At 50.6% G+C, this 19,916-nt stretch overlaps 4 protein-coding genes across 4 annotated transcripts; all 4 read left to right on the forward strand.

Annotated features, from left to right (window-relative positions):
• Positions 1 to 425: 425 nt before the first annotated feature.
• On the forward strand, positions 426 to 1,466 carry AK88_05467 (uncharacterized protein; the record flags this gene model as incomplete). Its single annotated transcript, XM_012483069.1, has 1 exon — positions 426 to 1,466. The coding sequence occupies one exon, from the start codon at positions 426 to 428 to the stop codon at positions 1,464 to 1,466; it is 1,041 nt and encodes a 346-aa protein (XP_012338492.1).
• A 2,088-nt stretch (positions 1,467 to 3,554) lies between these two features.
• Positions 3,555 to 7,850, forward strand: AK88_05468 (uncharacterized protein; the record flags this gene model as incomplete). The annotated part of the gene is made up of 4 exons (XM_012483070.1): positions 3,555 to 4,377; positions 4,772 to 5,515; positions 5,969 to 6,570; positions 6,741 to 7,850. 4 exons carry the CDS (start codon positions 3,555 to 3,557, stop codon positions 7,848 to 7,850), a joined length of 3,279 nt encoding a protein of 1,092 aa, XP_012338493.1.
• A 1,214-nt stretch (positions 7,851 to 9,064) lies between these two features.
• Positions 9,065 to 14,226, forward strand: AK88_05469 (uncharacterized protein; the record flags this gene model as incomplete). The annotated part of the gene is made up of 6 exons (XM_012483071.1): positions 9,065 to 9,154; positions 9,407 to 10,385; positions 10,963 to 11,400; positions 11,550 to 11,822; positions 12,266 to 12,930; positions 13,102 to 14,226. The coding sequence occupies 6 exons, from the start codon at positions 9,065 to 9,067 to the stop codon at positions 14,224 to 14,226; spliced, it is 3,570 nt and encodes a 1,189-aa protein (XP_012338494.1).
• A 1,758-nt stretch (positions 14,227 to 15,984) lies between these two features.
• Positions 15,985 to 19,210, forward strand: AK88_05470 (uncharacterized protein; the record flags this gene model as incomplete). Its single annotated transcript, XM_012483072.1, has 4 exons — positions 15,985 to 16,083; positions 16,226 to 17,162; positions 17,755 to 18,108; positions 18,672 to 19,210. The coding sequence occupies 4 exons, from the start codon at positions 15,985 to 15,987 to the stop codon at positions 19,208 to 19,210; spliced, it is 1,929 nt and encodes a 642-aa protein (XP_012338495.1).
• Positions 19,211 to 19,916: the final 706 nt, after the last annotated feature.

Below are 19,916 nucleotides of genomic sequence, written 5' to 3' on the forward strand. Positions count from 1 at the left end.
ACCATCTACAACGCGGCGACCTGCCGCCACCCGATTACGGGTACACGATAATTAGGGATAGGCAGCCCGCGTCAACACCCGGCAGAGGCCGCCCCCCACGCGTGCATAAACGCACCATCATTGAACTACATCTAGAAGTGCTCAACGAATGTGAAGCGACCGAATGGGAAAACGTCAAAGACGACTATTGGCAGATTGTCGTGCATGAGTTTGCACATGACTTGGAGCCGCATGCAACCGGGCATAGTAGTTTCCCGGATGCTCCTAGCACAAACCAGGGTCCTCCAGGGATCAATGTTTCCTCCACGGACTTCGACGGAACGGACGCATCTCCAGATGATGACCCCGATCCTTGGAGTTCTATAGAAACTATACAGTTAGAAACAGACCCGTTTCCACCTAACGCAGATAACCCATGGAGTTGTATGGAAACCATACCGTTAGCAACGGACCCTTGTCCACCACATGACCCCGATCCGTGCAGTTGTATGGAAACCATGCAGTTCGACACGGATCCATGTCCACTTAACGAAGATAACCACGATCCTTGGAGTTGTATGGACACTATACAGTTAGCAACGGACAATTGTCCACCACATGACCCCGATCCATGGAGTTGTATGGAAACCATACAGTTCGCAACGGACAATTGTCGACCTAACAAAGAAGACCCCGATCCATGCAAGTGTATGGAAACTATACAGTTAGAAACGGCACCTGGTCCACCTAATGACTGCGATTCATGCAGTTGTATGCACACTATACCGTTAGAAACAGACCCGTTTCCACCTAACGCAGAGGACCCCGATCCATGGAGTTGTATGGAATCCATACAGTTAGCAATGGACCCTTGTCCACCGAATGAAGGTGACCCCGATCCATGGAATTGTATGGAAACTATACAGTTAGAAGAGGAACAGAGTCCTGCCCCTACTGTTCCGGGGGCCGCGAAGTCGTACTGCACCCAATGGATTAACTGGATTGACTGCAACAAAGCTATTCTGCGCGAGTGCACCACGCAGCCGTGGTTTAATGCTCTCAAATCGGCATGGAGACAATACCTGCGTGAGCACATGGTGGCAAACGGAGCATCCGGTGAGCACTGGCAAGCCGCAACCATGGAAAGCAAGAAGCACGCATGGAAAGCATGGGTAGCGCAACAACATCGGCAACTGCGTATGTATACGGAGGAGTGGTTCCAACATTTGTTGCATAATGTAGAGGAGCAGACAGTAACGGCAACAGGCGAAAGCCCTGGAGTGGAAACATTAATGGGAAAAGAAGATGTGCTACGCGTGACACATGCACAACCGTCCCAATCACTGCATCCGCCACCGGACATGCAAAAAACGTTAACCGCTAAAACATGGATACTGATCCTGGCATTCGTCATAGAACAGTGCGAAGTCGAACGCAGTTTGCAGGAGAAGGAGTTATGTGTGGATGACCTATTGGAGCAACTGTGACATTCGGATGACGGGGCAAATGCATGGGCAATAACGCATGCTAACATTAGACCACTTGTACTGCATTATGTGATATACATAATATATTTCGGATTTGCATTATTCTATACCTTCTTTTTTTTTTTTTCTGCTCTCTTCTGCTTACTTCTGTTGCTTTCTTTTGCCTTGTTTTGTTCTTTTTCTGTGTAGTCAACTTCTTTTAACATGACCATGGGCACACGGTGGTACCGGTTACATGCATATAACATGTACATTTAAATGAATAATATGAAGGTGTAGTATTCTCCTTTATGTGAAGTTCATTATTAAAAGCTGAGCAAGTGCATTCTACGGGTATAGTGCAGCACTAATATAGCACGCGACTACGCATTCGAGTATAAGGAGAGATTGCCTCTCCGCGAACACGCGGCCGGGTACACCCATTGTCCGAGGAAGTAGCCGTGTGTAAGAAGGAGGAGGATTGTCTCTCCGAGCAACCGCGTCGACCCACGCGGCCAAGTGCAACACCGAGTCGACGACGTAGCCGAGTGGACGAAGGAGGAGGATTGTCTCTCCGAGGAAACGCAGCCGGGTAAACGCGATTGTCCGAGTGACGCAGTTCGACGAAGGATTGTCCGCGTGTACGAAGGAGGAGGATTGTCCGAGTGTAAGAAGGAGGAGACATTGTCTCTGCGGGCGACTGTGGCCGGGTAATAACGATTCGACGAAGGATTGTCCGAGTGTAAGAAGGAGGATAGATTGTCTGTCCGAGCAAACGCGTCGACCAACGCGGCCGCGTGCACGAAGGAGGCCCATTGTGTCCGCACGCACGCGGCCCAGTGTAACAACGATTCGACGACGTAGCCGGGTAAGGGGGTTAGAGGGCAGGATTGTCCGAGTGTAACAAAGGCGGGAGAGATTGTCTCTCCGAGCAAACGCGTTGACCAACGCGGCCGGGTAAACGCGATTGTCCGCGCGTAACAACGATTCGACGAAGGATTGTCCGAGTGTACGAAGGAGGAGAGATTATCTCTCCGAGCAAACGCGTCGAGCAACGCGGCCGGGTAAAGCAGACTGTCCCAGTGAGGATCAGAGAGGGAGCAGAGAGTACGGGGGGCGCGGAGGCGACGGAACACACATATTGTGTGGGAGCCATAAGGTCCGCAACGACGGCGGCACGACGGCAGAAGAATTGATGTTGTTGTCGCTACTGCGGTTTAGTGTACAAGGGGTTTAGTGTACGCACACAGAGAGACAGTGTGTGTGACAGGCGTTTAGTGCACAACGGGATGTTGTTGTTAACGGGCGTTATTCATGACGCGTTGTGTGTGAACGGTAGTGTAGTAGTACTTTTTTTTTTTCCTTGTTTTTTTTTTTTTTTTTCTATTTTTTATTCCATTTTTCCCTTTTTTCTTATCCTTTGCGTGGGGACCATTGTTCATGTGTGGAAGACAGAGAGTCTTCTCTATATTGTGTAGACGACGTGGTTGTTATGAATTTGTAGGGCTGTGTTGTTTTTGGTTCACTTTTTTCTTCTTGTTTCCCGTGTTTGATTTCTTGTTTTCCTTCTTCCTATTCCACCATTTATGGGGTGTGTGATTAAATTCAGATAGCGCCAGTTCGGCTATGTAGCATGTTTCCGAAGGCACCCTATACTGCAAGACATGTTCCATTGCCTCAGAAACTGCATAATACGTAATAGAATATTGTGTCCATATTATAGTCAAGCCGTGATCTGAGCGATAATGCTTTCATCCGTTGCACTCTATTGCTGCATCCTAGTGACAAGATGTCGTATGCGACGTTAGGGGCTTTATTATTACATTATGTGAACACACGAGGTCTAGTGGATAAACATGAGCAGTATACGGTAATGTACTCACAATACCAGGGGAGGCGTTGTGCACTTATAACAGCCTCTATATATGATTTATGTATCCATGCCTGTATATATAATTGTACGCATCCGATCGTGCACTAATTCTATATTAATAATACAATGCGCACATACCGTACGTGCAGCACGTACAATAGTATGTGTACATATGGATATGGACGAGACAGCTAGTGTGGCCACTTATGCACACACATATATGTACCTTATGCACAATGCAGAAAAGCTTATGGACAGATATAACAGTGCTACTCGAAGAATTTGTGAAATATATGGATGGTGACCACCTAGACAGCTATGCATCTAATTGTAAAAACGCGGGTTACACGCGTGAAGGTGGGGGACAACACTTCTTCAAACATAACGAGGGAGACGAACTTATTTGCACACTCATGACAGGAGCATTATATTTTATGAATGAGAACAGGTGGCGCCTGTGGGGTGGGAATATGGTGGTTAGTAATGATGATGAACTGAAGGAATATGTGCGGTGTGCCATAGTAAATATATTTATGCACATATTGCTGGCATCTCCATGCAGAAGTGAAATGGGTGTATATTATGCATGGGACACTGTGACACAGATGGAGGGGCTTATGGGTGGATTAATTACAGAGGGCAAGTGCAAGCGGGGAGTGTTTCTAAACATAAAAACACAGGAATTCGACATGGAGAAACAGATTACGACCTGGTTAAACAACAACCCGAGCTTGACTGAAAAAATTGAAGGGCCAGCAATAAAAAGCACATGTAACAAAAAATTACCAGAACTTGGGGCGGCCCCAGAGGGTACACATGCCATGGATGACAAAATACAACTGCAGACAACGCAGACGCACGTTATACAGCAATTAACGCCAGAGACCACGGTATTGGTTCGGGAGGTGCCGCCGCAGCTCATGCAACCGGCGCCGGAAAATGGAGTATCCACGCAACCTACAGGAGACGCAACCAGTACAGATATCGACGATGACGTCCATGAGTCCACAGAACCGAACACTATTGCAAGCGGTACACAAGGACCAAACGGAGCGGACGGTAAGGACCGATGAGAGCAAGCACGAATAAGAATACGGCCCAATACGGCTGTACACGAACACCGCTCGATACTGCCGCACACAGACGGCACAGTAGCCGCCACAAACGCAACGGTGCGCAACACGCACGCGGCGCGCCACAGCGCATCCCTTAGGTGCCCCACTTCGGTTGAGCGATGAGCACGGCGGTCACGACGGTAGCGGCGAGGAGATGACGGCAACAACATAAAAGTTGTACGGCTACCATCGCAACCCAGTTCACCGAGTACGCAGTCCATCGAGTCGACACGGCCGGTACCTGATCGAACCGTCCCGGCCCCTTCTTTCTGTACCACTGGTGTCCCTTTTTTTGTTTATCATCTTTTCGTCCATCTTTCTTCCATCCCTCATTGTAGAGAAAAGCAAGGAGAAAAAGGAGAACACGGACGAAGGCACGTCACACGGGAAAACGGCAGATGCAGTAGATGTGAAGACATCGGAGAAGGACAAGACGAGTGGTAAAGGATCCACGGGACTTTCGGGAACACAGGGAGGAAGATCAGGGCCAACAAAGGCAGGTGAAACTAGGAGCCCCAAAGCAGGACGTTCCGATGACGCAGGCAAGGCCGTCACACAACCCGCAGCAGGATCGCCACCACAAGCACCGGCATCCCCAGTATTACCAGCCAGACCACCACCACCTCCTCCACCAAGGACATCACAGGGTGAGGGCACAGGATCAACCGGAGAAAACGGAGCAAAAGGTGATGCAGCACCGGCACCACCAGCGGAGACCACGTCATCAACAGTAGATGACGCATCGGATAAGGGCAAATCATCGACACGCACAACAGCAGAAACAACACCAGGAGGACCCCAACCACCGACAGCGCCCCCGGCGGCACCACCACAGGAAGCAGGGACACCAGCAGCACCAGGGGCAGCCGGGAAATCCAAAGAACCAAAGGCTAAGGATTCGGATGCAACTTCCGCAGGTAAGGCCCCATGTCCACGTAGTAACGGCAAGTCTACAGGTGTCTCCATTAATTGTGGACGTACCACGGATGAAGAACTGGGCGAGACAGAGAAAGTCAAACAACTCCTGCAAGGAGAGCAACAGGAGAAGGTGACCAATAGTCCTAACCCAAATTCAGGCACAGGTGACTCTAGCAGTGTGCACGCAACACATATGCACTAATAAAAGGACTGAAAAAAAAAAAAGAAACAACATTTCCGGCCAGACGGAGAGACAACACGGAGAGAGAACACAGAGAGAAACCAAACGTCGAATGAGCGGGACGCAGAGCGCCAGAGTGATGGGTCGGGCGCGGGGGAGCGTAAGCCGCCGCAGCAGGTAGAGCGACGTAGAGACGTCGACACAGACCGAGACACACACTGTCTGTGTGTTGTGTTGTGTTGTGTGTGTTGTGGGAGACAGAGAGAGAGTCTTTTCCCGGGGTGGCACCCTACCCCCGTGCCATGTCCCTGTCCGTCTCTTGCCCCGTGACAGTGTTGTCACGGATCGGTTGCAACCGCATGGCCAACCAACCATGCATTCATCGTAACAAACTTCAGTGTTGACACTTATGCTTGTTCTTCCCTGAAACATACAGGTAATACTGAATCCACGGATACAGAGAGTAAGAATGGGACAGAAGCCGGATCAGCACAACCACCAGCAGGACCCGCACCGGCAGCAACACCCCCCTCTCCAGAACAGGGAACATCAGGACCATCATCAACACCTGCTCCAGACCAACCTGCGGACCCCGGAGCAGGACCATCATCAGCGACACCAGCAGCGGCCGGTAACACGAGTGACACGAAGCATAGCGGCGGTACGGATGCCGTCGCGGACGGTGGCAATGATGACCCGCCTCCTCTCAATCCACCCAAACCAAAACCGAACCCGAACCCAGATCAATCGGGTAGTAGTGGCAGTTTCAGTGATGCTGATTTGGCGGATGGAGTGTCTGGTGGGCAAGGAAAGGGAGGTGAGGGTGGTGAAAAGGCTGCTGGCGGCACCGGTAGCGGCAGTGCAGCAGGAGGAGGTAGTACTGGTGGTGGAGGAGGCCGTGGAGCAGGTGGTAGCGGCACCGACGTTGTCACCCCTTCCGTTCGGCCTGGTGTTACATGGGAAGATGTCAAGCCGTACACCCCCGCGATCATTCCCGCGGCGGTTGGTATTGGCATCATTGCGTTCTTCCTATGGAAGGTAAGTACATACGACAATGCGGGCATGTCGCATGCGCCGGATGTTTATGCCTCAGAACATCCCAACCGGCTCCAATATATGATCTTTCTAACCACTATACTCCTACACCCGTGTTCATTCCTTTTATGCTACCGTCCTCACCTTCCTCTTTACCCGCTTTTTCTGTTTAGTACTTTGCCTACCTGGCCAAACGACGACGACAGTTTCGAACCGTTCGTGACGTGCCGTCACCGCCACTCGACGAAGACATACTACACCATCTACAACGCGGCGACCTGCCGCCACCCGATTACGGGTACACGATAATTAGGGATAGGCAGCCCGGCAGATTGCCCGCCGCCCGCCGCCGACGCCCGCCACGAGTGAATCGCCGCACGCTCATCGAGCTACATCTAGAAGTGCTCAACGAACGTGAAGCGGCCGCATGGGAAAACGTCAAAGACGACTATTGGACGATTGTAGTGGAGGAGTTTGCACAGGAGTGTGCGCAGGATTTGATGCGGGACGAGGAAACGAATAACAACATCTTGGGTGTTTCTACCTCAGACTATGGTTATCCAGGGACCAATGTTCCATCCACTGACTCGGATGCAACGGATCCATGTCCACCGAATGACCTCGATCCATGGAGTTGTATGGAAACTATACAGTTACATGCACCACACAGTCGTGCCCCTACTGTTCCGGGGGACGCGACGTCGTACTGCACCCACTGGATTAACTGGATTGACCGCAAAAAGCATATTCTGCGGCAGTGCACGACGCAGCCGTGGTTTTTGCAATTAACAGCGGATTGGAAACAATATCTGCGTGAGCACATGGCGGCAAACGCAGCATCCGGTGAGCACAGGACAGCCGCAACGATGGACAGGCACAAATTGGACTTGTGGAAACAATGGGTTTCCCAACAACATAACCACATTGAAACTTATAGTGAAGAAGAGTGGTTCCAGCATTTGTTGCATCATGTGCAGCAGCACAACACAGAAGAGACGGGATCCCAGAGGGAACAAACGTTTCACTTAAACAACATCCCTACAGCACAGGCAGGAGCAACCGACGCAGAAGCACACCACCGGGCCCCTGAAAATATACCGTTTACGACGGTAAAACACCCACAACCGCAGCACGACGACCATCCGGAATTGCGACATACGCAGCACTTCACCGCTCACAAACTGTGCATGCTCATCCTCGCGTCCGTAATCGAAGAATGCGCGGTCCACAGCCGTTTGCAGGCGACGGAGTTATATGTGGATGACCTATTGGAGCAACTGTGACATTCGGATGACGGGGCATATGACTGGGAAATAACGCATGCTAATCGTACACCACTTGTACTGCATTACGTGATATAAATAATACATTTCTTGTTTGCACTATTCTATACCTTCTTTTTTTTTTTTGCTGCTCTGTTCTGCTGACTTCTGTTTACTTTTGCCTTGTTCTTTTTCTGTGTAGTCCACTTCTTGTAACATGACTATACAGATACGGTTGTAGAGGTTAAATGTATATAGAACATGTAGGTTGATATGACTTAGGTCGGAAGTTATTTGTTATGGCGTTGTGAGGGAGTACGTACTGTAGTGTAATTTTTTCCGCCCTTTCTTTGACCGCACCAACACCGCGGCAGCCGCACGCACAAGCCTTGACGCGAGACGCGTTGACGGGAGAGGCGTTGACGGGAGAGGCGTTCACGGGAGAGGCGTTGACCCGACACACGTTGACGGAGAAGGTGTGAACCGGAGACGGGGTGACCCGGAGAGGCGTTGACGGAGAAGGTGTGACCCGGAGACGGGGTGACGGAGAGCCGTTGCTGGAGAAGGCGTTGACGGAGACGGGGTGCCACGAGAGAGGCGTTGAAGGAGAAGCGCTGACCGGAGAAGCGTTGACGGAGACAGCGTTGACGGAGAAGACGTTGTGACGGGAGAGGCGGTGACGCAGAGGCGTTGACGGAGGACGGGGTGTGACGGCGAGGCGTTGACGGAGAATCGTTGACGGAGACGCGTTGACGGAGAGGCGTAGACGGAAGAGGCGTTGACGGAGAAGCGTTGACGGAGAGCAGTTGGCGGAGAGGCGTTGACGGGAGAAGCATTGACGGCGCCGGCGTTGATGGGAGAGGCGTTGACGGAGACGGGTGAGTGTATATATTCATGACGCGCTGTGAGTAGTGTTTTTTCTATTTTTTCCAATCTTTCTTTCACTTTTTCTTTTTTTCAGTTTTCTATATATTTGTTTCTTTTTTTTTTTGCTCTTTATTCTTGTATTTATTTTTTCTCCAGGGCAGTGTAAAATATGTAGAACGGAAAATTCTGGATGTATGGGTTTTATTGAGTGCAATTCCTATGGAGAATTCTTGTGGTAATATTCATATTGACACATAAGTACAATTCATCGGAGCGAATTGTCCTACCGCTATGTTCCTCTTAGAATGTACAGCATGTTATAGTATTCTGCATGGGGTTCGTATCTGCTAGTACGTGAATAGGAAACAATGGCTGCGAAGTTCGTAGAACTCTTACAGCAATATGCAAAAAGGAGGAGTATAGACACAAGTAGAGAGAAAGGCCCTGGGAGTTTTCAGGTAAGATGAGTGTAGTAAGGAATTGAGAACATCATAGAATGTCACTATAGGTACATGAGGAATGATACAGGGACGAAATATATAAATAGATTTTATGCGCATGTATACAGAAGTATTCTTATTTTTCCTATAATACAACAAAAATATATGTACGGGGATGTTTGTTATAAATACATGTCCTATGGAACAGGACGGTGCGCGCCACACAAGGCCATATATATTAAGCACGTTGTGAATTTTTGTTCACTATAGGATTTAATTTGGAAAGATATAGAAATAATTTTCAAGGAATTAATGATATATAAAAGAGGGTCAGAGCCAAGTATAAATACATTGTGTTACCACCGTGGAAAGATCAATGGCAGGCAACTAAAGGGTCATGTACAGAGGGCTTTTTGTGTAGACATAATGAGAGTATTTTTTTTTATGGATGGAATTAAAAGTACGACGGGTGCAGGATCAGTTTTAAACAATGAAGAGGACGAGTTAGTACAATACCTCAGGTGCATTATAGGAAGTGTTTATTTATTAAAATGGTCTAAGGATAAATGTCACATGGAGGGAGTGATTGATTACGTAAGGGATGCAATGAGAGGAATGGTAATGCTATATGCAGCAAGTGGAGGAAGTGATAAGTGTCATTGGATAGATATGGAACACATAGGGGTTGGGGGTAGAATAGTTGCAGCGGAGGTAGAGAAGTGGATGGACCAGAATAAAGGGAGGACCAGAAAAATTGAGAGGGGCATTAAGATATGTTCACAGGAGAAAAATAGGGGAAAGCATACATCCGAGGGAAGGAGTAACACAGGAACAGGTATATCGGTGCTATTAAAGGAGAAGGATGAAGGGCAGATCCGGAAGTTTATTGATGAAGAGAAGCATATGCCAAAGGAAGTTGCACAGGAAATAATAAGAAAAGTAGTAAGCGGACAACTCGATGCCAAGAAATTACAGGAAAAAATAAGCGAAGGAGTACGAGATGGGTGGTCTACTGGAAAAAGTACAGAAGTAAACGGGCAACCCACAAGAGGACCTGATGCCGAGTCCAAAGTTACACAAACCAAAGGGGGCATATCCGGTCCGGTGCACACATCAACAACATCACCACCGACCCGCTCAGGAAATGGTCCTGTGGATGAATCGACTACCGTTAGCAAACCCGCCACTGACAAACCATCAACTCATGAGCCGGCAACAGCGGCAACACCATCAGCACAGGTACCGACAGGTAAGGACCGATGGGAGAAAGCACGAATACGCATACGAGGCCCGCATGACCCGTACGCCTCGATACTGCCGCATATGGATGCCGCCACAACAACAACACGCACACGCGGCGCGAACATCACCACTTTGCTGCCCTACGTGGCTTGAGGGGCGGCCACGACGGCAGCTGCCCCACTTTGCTTGACGTTGAACGGCCAGGACGGCAGCTCGACCTTCGTTGAGCCGAGCGAGCATCGTTCAAGACGGCAGTGGTCGCGGTTGCGGAGCGGCCGGAGATGAGTGGCCACGACGGTAGCGGCCACCAGGCACGGGAGACGCGATGAGGGATGCAGCGGGACGGCGACAAATAAAAGTGTGCTGCTACCATACATCCCACTGGGCCCGGACCGTACCACAGTCCACCGAGTGCGCCCCCCTTTCTTCCTGTCTTTGTCCTCTTCTAACAACGTGCGCTCTCTCTAACACCGTCCCGACCCTACCCTGCCACTACCTGATCGAACCGTCCCGGCCCCCTTCTTTCTGTGCCACTTGTGTCCCTTTTTTTTTTTATCATCTACCATCTGTCTTCTATCCTATAGCATCAGACCAGAGCAACAAGACAGGCCAGGACTCCTCTCCGAAGGCTTCAGGGAAAGAAAAAGCAAGTAACGGACCACAGGGAACAGGCACCACACCATCAGGAACATCAGCAGATACATCAAACCTGGGAAGGGCAGATGTCACACCTGGACGAAAGGACGGGGGTTCCCAACCACAAGCACCTGCATCCCCAGTCTTACCAGCAGCACCACCACCTCCTGCTCCACCACCAGAACCGGCACCAGAAGAAGGGAAAAACGGAGCACAAGGTGATGCAGCACCGGCACCACCAGCAGGAGCAGAACTAGGGCGCAAGGGTGATGCAGGACCAGCTGGTCCACAGGGAGAAACTGGAGCAGAGGGTGAAGCAGGTCCAACCGGACCACAGGCGGATCCCGCATCAGGGGCAGCTGCTGGACAAGCTCCAGATAGTAAAGGTAAGATGAAAGAAGACTGAGGGCGAGGCATATAAGAACGCGAGGGTAAGTGTACAATGATTAAAAAAAACAAGGAGGATTCATAATTATATGCACACCCCTGGGATCAACAGAAACAATACCACCAACACTACCTTCGCCAACGCCAGAACCACGACAACCGGGATCGTCCGCGGTTGAAGACTATAAGAGCATATGTGAACACACGGACTCCGGTCCACAGAGCACTACTGTAATATCCTCCGGTGATTCAAGTGTTAGTATTACGCCTGTTACTTACACTTATGGGGCGGCAGCACCATGTAAATTTCTGCAGGAACTCGCACAACAGGAGGAAAGAGCAAAGTCCACCCCGAAAACTGTGGAGAACACAAAAAATGCTACACGAGACCGTGCTCCCAGCGGGGAAACTAATGTACAAGGTACTCGAGTCTTTCCCATTACTGCGCAGCAGGGTACACATACCCTACGACCCATATTATAATTGTAGCACACACAAAAGCCACACACACTTTCCGGCCACAGCGGGAGAGACAACACGGAGAGAGCGAGAAACCAAACGTCAAATGAGAATGCAGGCGGCAGAGCGATCGGCCAAGCGATGGGTCGGCCGCTGGATGTAGACAGGTAAACGTCGACGTCGACAGACAGACACACACTGTGTGTGTTGTGTGGGAGAGAGAGAGAGTCTTTTCCCGGGGTGGCACCCTGCCCCCCTACCCTTGTCCGTCTCCTACCACCGTCTCCCCAACGCCTGCCGCCGTCCCCGTCGCACCAACGGTGCCAACCATGCAACCGAGCGAGCTCCACCACCGTACAAACTTTCTCTGTCGTCTGTACTTGTTCCCGGTGCCCCCATGTTCAGATAAGAAGACTGACGTGAAGGTTGTAGAAACTCCTGAGGATAAGTCACGGGAAGGAACAAAAGGAGAACCAGCAGCGCCACAAGCAGCTGCTGCACCAGCACAGCCGTCATCGGGAGGTAAGGCAACACCCACGACTGTCACAACTGGGGACAGTGTACACGGAGATCCTCAGAAACCTTCAGCTGGTACTAATCCTGGGGCCACTGTAGGCACAAGCACAGACTCCTCCGGCATATGGACTATAGATCTGGAGGATAAGGAACTGTGGGGAATAGGCTCCGGAAAAACAGTATCCGGGACGTGCAGGACATCCGGAACAGGAACAACACGCCCAGACGGTAAGCCGGATGATAGTGGACGTGGAGGGCGACGTGGTGCATCCGGTTCCTCCCAGGGTCAGCCTCCTAATAAGGCCAAGGATGATTATCCATTTGACTTTGATAATATGTTGAGCACAAAGGCAGGTAGCCCTGTTGGAGGATATGTACCACCTACACTAGATCCAGGAACGCACAATACAACACCTGGTGAAATTCTACATCGACCTGCGTATAGTGGCCCTGTTGCACCCGACCTAACCGGCCCTATCCTTACCGCCACTACTCCCATCCTGTTCTTCCTGTCCGCCGTCACCGTCGCCTTCCTTGGTTATTCCCTTTGGAAGGTCAGTATACATGGCAATCACGGAATCCCGCATGTGCAGGATGTTTATACCGCAGAAACTCACTACGCGCACCAATATATGATCGTTCGCACCAATATGCCCCTACACCTGTATTCATTCCTTTTATCCTACCGTCCTCACGCTCCTCTTTACCCCCCTTTTTTTGTTTAGTACTTTGCGCACCTCGCCAAACGACGACGAACGTTTCGCACCGTTCGTGACGTCCCGTCACCTCCACTCGACGAAGAAATTCTAGACCATCTACAACGCGGCGACCTGCCGCCACCCGATTACGGGTACACGATGGTTATGGATAGGCGGCCTGCGTCAACATCCGACCGACGACGACGACGTAAACCGCGCGTGAATCGCCGCACCATCATCGAACTACATCTAGAAGTGCTCAACGAATGTGAAGCGACCGAATGGGAAAACGTCAAAGACGACTATTGGCAGATTGTCGTGCATGAGTTTGCACAGGAGTTGATGCGGGACGACGACACGAATAACACTATCTTGGATGTTTCTACGTCAGACCAGGATTTACCAGGGACCACTGTTTCCTACACTGACTCCGACGGAACTGATATATGTCCACCACATGACCCCGATCCATGGAGTTGTATGGAAACCATGCAGTTCGACACGGACCCTTGTCCAGATGATGACCCCGATCCATGGAGTTGTATGGAAACCATACAGTTAGACGAGGAACAGCATTCCTATCCCTGTCCCTATTCCCCGGGGACTGAAATTCCAGAATCAGAAAGCACTAAGTGGATCCCTTGGATTGAGCATAATAAGTACCTTTTACGACAGTGTACGGGAGAAACGTGGTTTTTGCAATTAACAGCGGATTGGAAACAATACCTGCGTGAGCACATGGTGGCAAACGGAGCATCCGGTGAGCACAGGAAAGCCGCAACCCTGGAGAGGAAGAACCTGGACTTGTGGAGACAGTGGACAGCGCAACAACATCGGCAAATGAGTATGTATGGCCAGGAGGCGTGGTTTAAGCATTTGTTAGACAATATCGCGGAGGAGACAGTGTCGGACACAGGCGAAGTACCACGAGTAGAAACACACTTAGAAGTGGAAAAAGTAATGGCCGCACAAGATATACTGATCGTGCGAGTTGCACCACGCACGCAACTGCATCAGGCACCGCACATGAAAAAACCGTTAACCGCTAAAATATGGATACTGATCCTGGCATTAGTCATAGAACAGTGCGAAATCGAACGTCGTGCGCAAGAGAAGGAGTTATATGTAGATAATCTATTGGAGAAGCTCTGACATTAGGATGCAGTGAGGGGTATGCAGGATAGGGAGTTATATGTAGATGAACTACTGGACCAGCTCTGACATTCGGATGACGTTGCACATGAATGCGACATAACGCATGCTAACGGCCGACCACTTTTACTTCATTATGTGATATACTTAATATATTTCTGGTTTACATTATTCCATACCGTCTTTTTTTTTTTGCTTCTCATTTGTTTTCTACTGCTTACTTTTGCCTTGTGTTGTTCTTTTTCTGTGTACTCAACTTCTTTTAACAAGACCCTCGGCACAGGGTGGTACCGGTCAAATGCATATAAAATGTAGCTTTACATGAATAATATGACCGGGTAGTATTCTCCTTTATGTGAAGTTCATTATTAAAACATGAGCACGTGCATTCTAATGGTGTAGAGTAGAACAAATATAGCATGCGAATAAGCATTCGAGTATAAGGAGAGATTGTCTGTCCGCGCAAACGCGGCCGCGTAAAGCATTGTAGCCGAGTGTAACACCGGAGCAGAGATTGTGTGTCCGCGCACACGCGGTTTGACGCAGTAGCTGCGTGTAACACGGCGGCGCATTGTCTCTCCGAGCAAACGCGTCGACCAAAGCGGCCTGGTAAACTGGATTCGACGAAGGATTGTCCGAGTGTAAGAAGGAGCAGGATTGTCTCTCCGCGCAAACGCGGCCGCGTAAAGCATTGTCGTCGAGTGCAAGAAGGAGGAGAGATTGTCTCTCCGAGCACACGCGTCGACCACAGCGGCCGGGTAAACCGATTGTCCGAGGACGTAGCCGCGTGCAAGACGGATTCGACGAAGTAGCCGGGTGTAACAAAGATTCGACGAAGTAGCCGAGTGTAACCACGATTCGACGAAGTAGCCGAGGGTAAGAAGGACGAGAGATTGTCTCTCCGCGCAACGCGTCCACCACAGCGGCCGCGTGCACGAAGGAGGATCATTGTGTCCGAGCAAACGTGGCCGAGTAAGGGGTATTCGAGGAAGTGGCCGCGTGTAAGAAGGTACACATTGTCTCTCCGAGCAAACGCGTCGAGCAAACGCGTCGAGCAAACGGGATTGTCCGCGTAATGCGACGGAGTGTAAGACGGATTCGACGAGGTAGCCGAGTGTAAGAAAGGACGGAGAGATTGTCTCCGAGCACGGGGTCCCAAGAAACGGAGTCCAGGGAGCAGACAGAGCGGGGTGGCCGAGAAGGAACACACATATATTTTGTGGGAGGGAAGAACGAGGCAAGGACGGCGGAAGGCAGCAACGGCTGTAGCAACGACGGCAGAAGAAATTGATGTTGTTGTTCGTTTTAGGTGTACGCACACAGAGACAGTGTGCGTGACAGGCGTTTAGTGGAGAAGAAGGCGTGTTATTTTTAAGGGGTGTATTCATGATGAGTTGTGTGTGTAGGCAGTAGTAGTACTTTTCCTATGTTTTCCTTCTGGTCGCATTTATTATTTTTTTTCTCTTTTTTTTTTTTTGGTTGTTACTATTTCTTATTCGTTTTTGCCTTTCCTTTATTCCTTTTTTTTTTTTTTTCTATATATTCTGTTTTTTATTTTCTTGTTTTGTCCTGTTCCCCAATCTTTCATGAAACATAAAGGGCCTCTACAGCGTTTAGTTCACGCATATGTTTTATTAATGTGAACACAGCCACTACTGTGACGAGCCAAGGGCAGTTGTGCACACATGGACGAACCATGAAGCAGTGCAGTATGCGCCATAACAGTTGAATATACACAGTTACAGTAATACAAGCAGAATGGCCGCGAAATTAGGGGAGCTGTTGGTGCATTATACTAAGAAAAGGGAAATAAGGGCAGATGAGCAACAGGGCGATACGGGGCAGGGCAGTTTCAGCGTAAGTTAAGTACACTAAGGGCAGAATAGGAGCGACTTGTAAATTTACACACATTTACGGTAGCGGAATATAGGCGTTGACGTCATCATGCAACAAGCAGAATTATGTATACACCTACGTATTTTTTACGTGTTTGTTGTAGGAAATATTCTGGGGGGACGTTAAAACAGTATATAGAGAGTTATTGAATGGAATGCACGAACACAGGGATGAAATAGACACCTTGTGCTCAACTAGCGTGCTGAATGAGCAGATGTTTACACTGCGCACGGAGGCTTCATCGTTATGCGAGGACATAATGAAGGTTTATTATTTTATGGATGGCATTCCCAAAGCGGCCGACACGCCTGCGGCTGCAACTCAGTCTGAGGACGAAATAAACCCACTCATGAGGTGTATGGTAGGATACGTCACTTTAGCCAAAAAATTTGCACCGCTGTGTGACTTCAACACCTTGGTGCCCTATGCACGCAAGGCCACAGACGGTATGAGGACAGGGTACCAAGTGGACACTAGTAATACTGCATGCAACGGCTTGAATTTCGATACACTAAAAATAGGGTACAAATTGGTAGGAGCAACCATTACGGAATGGATCCAGGAGAACAGCAGTGACTGGGAGGATATAATGGAGGATTATATGAACGACACTTGCGAAGCCAACAGCACAATTGAGGCAGGCACAACTAGCGGGAAGAATACACACGACGAGAAAGACAGCAAGGGTGCACACGGGCCAATTAGTCCGGACGATTTAAAAAGGTTGGCCAATAGTAAAGATCAATTATCCAAGCAAGACGCGACAAAAGTTTTGAACCAGATACAGGGACAGACTGATAGGGATAGTATAATGACCGTGTTGACAGGAGCAATTGCAGCAGTGGAATCGGATAGGAACAAAAAAGTAACGCAAGCAGCAAGCACACGGTCCCCAGGCACACATACAAAATCGTCATCATCCGGAACATCAACAACATCATCGACATCTTCATCGTCATCAAAATCCGGGACGTCGGAGTCGGCGCCCGCCAAATCCGCCACGGCGCCTACTGAGCCTGCTGCAACATCAGGATCGACAGGTAACGACCGATGGGAGAAAGCACGAATACGCATACGAGGCCCGCATGACCCGTACGCCTCGATACTGCCGCATATGGATGCCGCCACAACAACAACACGCACACGCGGCGCGAACATCACCACTTTGCTGCCCTACGTGGCTTGAGGGGCGGCCACGACGGCAGCTGCCCCACTTTGCTTGACGTTGAACGGCCAGGACGGCAGCTCGACCTTCGTTGAGCCGAGCGAGCATCGTTCAAGACGGCAGTGGTCGCGGTTGCGGAGCGGCCGGAGATGAGTGGCCACGACGGTAGCGGCCACCAGGCACGGGAGACGCGATGAGGGATGCAGCGGGACGGCGACAAATAAAAGTGTGCTGCTACCATACATCCCACTGGGCCCGGACCGTACCACAGTCCACCGAGTGCGCCCCCCTTTCTTCCTGTCTTTGTCCTCTTCTAACAACGTGCGCTCTCTCTAACACCGTCCGCTTGCTGCCGCTACCTGACCGCACCGTCCCGGCCCCTTCTTTCTGTCTACCACGTGTGTCCCTTTTTTTTTAATCATCTTTCTCATCCATCATTCTTCCTTTACTTCTTTCTTCATTTGCAGCCGCGGACAAGAAACCTAAGAAAGAGGAAGCACCCCCAGTTAAGGTACCAGAGGTACCACGGGAGGTTATTCCGGAGGAGAAGATACCAGTACCAACACCTCCATCGGACGCACAGGCACCAGCCGTAGGACCCGGAGGAAGGTCTGACACACCACCAGCGGATGCTTCTGTGGGCACACAAAAGGGGAAAGACGAGGAAACAGCAGGTAAGTGCACGAGAGAAACCACGGTATTTACACATAGCAACACAGCATTCGGCCTCAACGGAGCCCGCGCAACCATCACCCTTTCCATTGCATCCAGCTCGGAAAACGCTGATGACTGTGACACGACGCCCCAAGACTCGGGACCAGGTAGTGTCCTGAGTGAATATTGACAACAAACACAAAGAGAAAAAACACGAAACAACAACAAAAGAACAATTTGCGGAGAGCGGACGAGACAACACGGAGAGAAGCAGAGAGAAACCAAACGTCGAATGAGAATGAGCGGCCGAGCGATGGGTCGGTCGCGGGGGAGCGTAAGCCGCCGCGGCAGGTAGAGCGCTGGATCGGCCGCTGGATGTACACGTCGACGTAGACGCAGACAGGCAGACGTAGACGTCGACGTCGACAGGTGCACACACCCACACTGTCTGTGTGTGTTGTGTTGTGTGCGACAGAGAGAGTCTGTTCCCGGGGTGGCACCTTGCCACACTGCCCCTCTACCCCCGTCCCCATCCACGGAGGTCACGCGTGAAACGGCGCAATCAACGATCGGTGCTGAACCGTGTAGCCGACCGACTGTGTGGCCAACCCACAGCACCGAACCGTGTGGCCAACCAAACAACCATAACCATGCATCCACTTCAAAACTTCAGTTTCATCACATCCTTCTTCCTTCACTTTCCCTGTCTCCCTATTCACCACATGTTCAGGCGATCCCGTCGTCGATGGCGGCAACGATGACCCCCCCCCTCTCAATCCACCCAAACCCAAACCGAACCCGAACCCAAATCAATCGGGTGCAAGCGGTAGCGGCCCCGATGGCACCGGTAGCGGACGTGCAGGAGGAGGAGCTAGTAGTGGTGGTGGTGGAGCAGGAGGTAGTCGTGGTGGTGGAGGGGCTGCCCTTACCCCTGTCCCCCCTTCCCTTTCGCCTGGCCTCACATGGGAAGATATTAAGCCGTACACCCCCGCGATCATTCCAGCGGTGGTTGGTATTGGGATCATTGCGTTCTTCCTCTGGAAGGTGAGTTATTACGGCAATCACGGAATGCCGCACGTGCCGGATGTTTATACCTCAGAACATCCCTACCGGCTCCCATATATGATAGTTCTAACACAAATACACTCCTACACCCGTGTTCATTCCTTTTATCCTACCGTCCTCACCCTGCTCTTTACCCCCTTTTTCTGCTTAGTACTTTGCGTACCTCGGAACAAACCGACGACGAACGTATCGCACAGTGCGTGACGTGCCGTCACCGCCACTCGACGAAGAAATTCTAGAGCATCTACAACGCGGCGACCTGCCGCCACCCGATTACGGCTATACGATGGTTATGGATAGGCGGCACGATAGATTCGCCGATCGACGACGACGCCCACCCCGCGTGCATAAACGCACGATTATCGAGCTACACTTAGCAGTGCTACACGAATGTGAAGTGACCGAATGGGACAAGGTCAAAGACGACTATTGGAAGATTGTATTGCAGGAGTTTGCGCAGGATTTGCTGCGGGACGACCACAGGAATAACACTATCTTGGGTGTTTCTACCACAAACCCCGCTTTATCAGGGAGCAATGTTTCAGCCAACGCAGACCGACCGCGTCATTACCACGCCCGTCATCCCACCTGCGACGCCCCCGTTCCAGCCACACACACACCCACCTGTGCTGCTCCTGAGCCCGCAATCACACAAACACCTGGCCAAGGTGACCCAGTCAGGGACATACCCACATGTGCCGCAGTCACAGACACACCCACATGTGCTGATCCTAAGCCCGAAATCACAGACATACCCACATGTAAAGCAGTCACAGACACACCCACATGTGATCATCCTCAGCCCGACATCACACAACCACCAGGCTCCGGTAACGCAGTCACAGACACACACACATGTGATCATCCTCAGCCCGACATCACAGACATACCCACGCACGACACAGTCACG

Source organism: Plasmodium fragile (genome assembly GCF_000956335.1).
Source record: "Plasmodium fragile strain nilgiri unplaced genomic scaffold supercont1.138, whole genome shotgun sequence".
Classification (NCBI taxonomy): Eukaryota; Apicomplexa; class Aconoidasida; order Haemosporida; family Plasmodiidae; genus Plasmodium; species Plasmodium fragile.